The sequence below is a fragment of the Alosa pseudoharengus genome, unplaced genomic scaffold (assembly GCF_046254945.1).
Source record: "Alosa pseudoharengus isolate Yale_2024_CS ecotype anadromous, Long Island Sound unplaced genomic scaffold, YU_APseudo_1.1 YU_APseudo_1.1_scf_17, whole genome shotgun sequence".
In the NCBI taxonomy this organism is placed as follows: domain Eukaryota; kingdom Metazoa; phylum Chordata; class Actinopteri; order Clupeiformes; family Clupeidae; genus Alosa; species Alosa pseudoharengus.
Window position 1 is genome coordinate 12,669,185 of NW_027468640.1, and position 3,955 is coordinate 12,673,139.

The following is a 3,955-nucleotide window of genomic DNA, read 5'->3' on the forward strand; positions in this document are numbered from 1 at the left end:
CTAAGGCATTTCCAGTGGCACAGAAAATAAACAACATTGAGTTAATGGTAACTTGGGGCCAAAAAAAAGAAAAGACTTAAAGCACAATAATGTAGAGCATTAATGCTAAAGTCAGGTTCATTTTAATTTAAAAGTATTTGCTTTGGTTTTGAACGTTTCAACTGGAAACCTCTAGAAACAGATTGAAAGGGTCTATACTGTTAGTGAATCAGGGGGGGGAAATGAAGTCTGACAGACATTTTTTTTTTGACATGAGTAATCTGTTCTATTGTGGCATAATAAAGATAAATACCAGGTATTTATCTAGTATCTTTTTTACATGGTACAATCATGTGAATCCGTTCAACAAGAAGAACCCTGCAAGATGAATAGAAGAAATCTGTTTGTAAAGTGTCTACTCTCTATTAGGATCATTAAACACATGGCCTGTCAGTTCCCATAATCCCATAACCAAACCATGTGTTTGACTATTCTAATAAAAAACAAAGAAAACAATGTTTTCTCAGCTTTATACCCCGCTGAGCCGGTTGGTTTAGATAGGTGCGCCTAGGAGCGCTCAAAGAGGCCCAGTGCAAACAAATGGGCAAAAAAGTGGGACGAGTGACACAGTAACAGATACAAAACATGTAAGTGGAGATCAGGCATCAGGTCCTCAGAAAACGGACTTTGTCCATACCGCTATCCTGGCATGGTCAATGCATTACCTGCTAGACTTACACAACATCTGTGGCACTTGGTCTTATTTGCAAGAAGTTATACCCAGGGACAAGCAGGGTGGGTATAGGGGTTATATGGGGCATAGATGAGTGAGGGAAGGCATAGACAGGTAAATAGACAGTCAGAGCTCGAGGGCAAGGTAGAGAGAGAGAGAGAGAGAGAAAGAGAGAGAGAGAGAGAGACGTAGAAAATAGAAAGGAAGAGAATGGATGCAACAGGGTGAAGAGAAAGATAGAGAGAGAGAGAGAGAGAGTGATAGAGGACAGAAAAAGAAACAAGTACAAAAAGTGAAGAAAGAGGGTCAGTATAATTTGTTTCATCGCTGACCACTGTGGTACGGCACGTTTGGATACAACACAGGAAGGTCCACTTCGGGGGAGTACCTGCGTGGACTTCAAGCTGAAGAAGTCACCCTTGATTGTAGGACTTCCCTCTGAAGAAGGACCCTTGAGACTTCCTCCCAAAGAAGTACACTTGAAGGTAGGTACTACATTTCACTGTAGTATTGCCTGGCAATACTAGTTTTCATGACCACCTAAGATTACACTCAGTAAACATCAAGCTGTTGCTGCACAGGCACCAAGAGCTTACAGTATGACTTGGTGAACAGTGTCGTTGAACACAGTGTGTTGTTTGGTTTTTCAATATTTATTTTAATCGCACATATTGACTTAAATCCTTATGTGCACATCTCATCTCCAAATAATAGCCTACAGTCACGGACACAAATTACTCTCCTTCTTAAAGTGAAATGCACCTAATTAGACTTAGACTTACACACCACTAATATGTAATCATGACATTAAAGGTAGGTGTTAAAAGTTTACAAATATGACACAATATTTTAGGGTACTTGTAATTATGAAAAATATATGAATGAAATATACATAGTGACCCTTACATTCATAATGAGTCAGGGGCGCAGCTACCCATTTTTTGAGGGGTATGCAACAACAAATTGGCGCCCCCCCCCCCCCAAAAAAAAAAAAACACAAACAACTAAAGTAAAACAAAAGGCCAATAATGTATTACATATTATTATTTTTTAAGAAATTCTGCCGATTTGAACTTGAAGTATTGTTAAATGTCACATTGTCACTTTAAGAGAGTCTAAACGGTTCTCATAACGTCCTTTTGCCAGCTGTTGCTCACAAAGCCGGATAAGACTGATCCAACTCTAACCTTTGTTTGCGCCACATTGACAGCACAATATTAAGTTATTACAAGTCTTTAAGTCTTGTTAGGAAATGGAATCATGTAATGAGTTGTTGCTAGTGTGACATTTCTGTTTGCAGTTTGCCATTAAAAGTGCAGTATGAGCATGGTAGCCACCTAGCTATGAATGGAATATAGGCTGTTTCAATCGGCATATGCTTAGCAAACGCTAGTTAGTCTGGTAACATGAATAGCATGAACATGAAACGTGTGCTTCCAAGCACAGACGTCACACTTTAAATCCTACCTGTTGCTTTTCACCATTTAACTACTGTCGCATCCCTTGACATGCCATCTCATTTTCCCTTTCTTTTTCTATTTTAGCCCCCGACAGCTTTTTTGCTTCATCCATCTTTTTCCATAGACGAAAACTCACTACTCGTACCTGCTCACTCAGCGCTCACGGCGCCCCCACTTCCTTTTCTATGTCAAAATTTTATGATAGAATCTTATGAGATATAGGGCGCCTACTCTAGCCTGTTAGTCCTCTAAAATGTTATTTAACATCGAGGAAATGCAGAAATGATTTAGAAACGTACAACAGTAGCTACATATAGAATACACCAAATATATTATTATTATTATTATTTTTACCATCGCTTTGGCGCACCCATGGTTCTGCGCCCCTATGCGCCGCATATAGCGCATACCCACTTTTTGCGCCACTGTAATGAGTATACTATATCAGTGTTTCCCAAACTTTTTTTCTGGGGACCCACTTTTTAAAAATGACAGACCATCGCGACCCATTTTAACTTCAGATCTAACATGCAACCTGCATGCAACCACCAATATTTAATTTATTAGACAACGTAAATTGTGCTGGCGACCCAAATAAAATCTCCTGCGACCCAGTCTTTGGGAAACACTGTACTATATGGTAGTATACTCATTGTATTGTAGTGTATTGTAGTGTTACAATGTAATAGAGGCAATCATAAAGAACATAGGTAGGCTTCCTGCATGACCCATACCGAATGAATTGTCTCTGATATAATAAATACAACACATTGGGCTTGGCAAGAGATTTGGCAACGCTACTTTCACACAAGTGATGGCACCCCTGGGTGGGGGAGAGCTCTGAGGAAGATGGATCATCCAGTATCCTTAGAGCAAATTTGACGGTGTACTGCTCTACTGAGAGTTGGGAAATGCTGTTGACGTTGGATCCAGTGATTTTCGTGCCCATTTTTGTCCCCTTGTCCAGCATGATCCTATGAAAGGGAAGGGGTGGAGAGTGCTAGACAAGATCTGAACTAATTGGCAAACCTTGTCTGGTCCTGCGTTTTACCCGACGATGACCTGGAGCAAAATGTAAGCATAGCAGGGAAGCTTTCACAGTGAGCATTCAAGCGCACACATGCACACACTCAAACACACACACACACACACACACAAACACACACACACACACACACACACATACACACACACACTGGACTGACCACCCCCCACCAGCATTGGATGGCGAAATTAGACAACACTCTCTCTGACTTGAATAACAAGTTAAAAACCCCTCACTGTGTGAACACAAAGAATTCAGGTTCAACTCAGGGCCCTGTGTCAGTGGTAGCAGTGGTGTACTGTAGTTTAGTTTGCTATAGTGGAAGTGCTCAGGCCGATAAGGAGGGTGGGGCGCCGGCTGTTTATGAATGACAGTTTTTTTCCTCCCCATATGCAGTGCTCAGATTACTGTTCTGCATCTTGTTCGTGGAAAATATCTCTTGTCAACAATTTCACACAAAACAGGACAGTTTTCTGGATTTAATCATTTTCCGAGGGTGTTTTTTTATCGTGCTTCTCAGCTCAGTGAACATGTGGACTCCAGAGAAGGCTGAAGGCCCCGCTCGCGGTCACGCTCACACACCTGCTCGGTCGTCCAGGCAGAGGGTCATCTCTGTTCTGCTCTACTGTACTGGAGAGATGAGCCACTTCAGCAAGATCATGGAGGGTAGGTATGAATTACAGTACTCTACTGAACAAAACCATCTTAGTGCTCCTGAAAAAACAAAAGACCCACTTT

General features: G+C 41.3%; 1 protein-coding gene across 2 annotated transcripts in view; it reads left to right on the forward strand.

Moving 5' to 3' along the window:
• Window positions 1-930: 930 nt before the first annotated feature.
• Window positions 931-3,955, forward strand: part of LOC143127958 (urea transporter 1) — a 22,471-nt gene continuing 19,446 nt past the window's right edge. Inside the window, exons 1-2 of one of the 2 annotated variants that reach the window (XM_076289644.1) lie at window positions 931-1,197; window positions 3,738-3,883. In XM_076289644.1, coding sequence (XP_076145759.1) covers window positions 3,748-3,883 — 136 coding nt within the window. In that variant the 5' untranslated portion in view covers window positions 931-1,197; window positions 3,738-3,747. Of the gene's footprint in view, window positions 1,198-3,533; window positions 3,884-3,955 lie in introns of those variants that run through there. The other variant, XM_076289645.1, reaches the window with a different exon arrangement.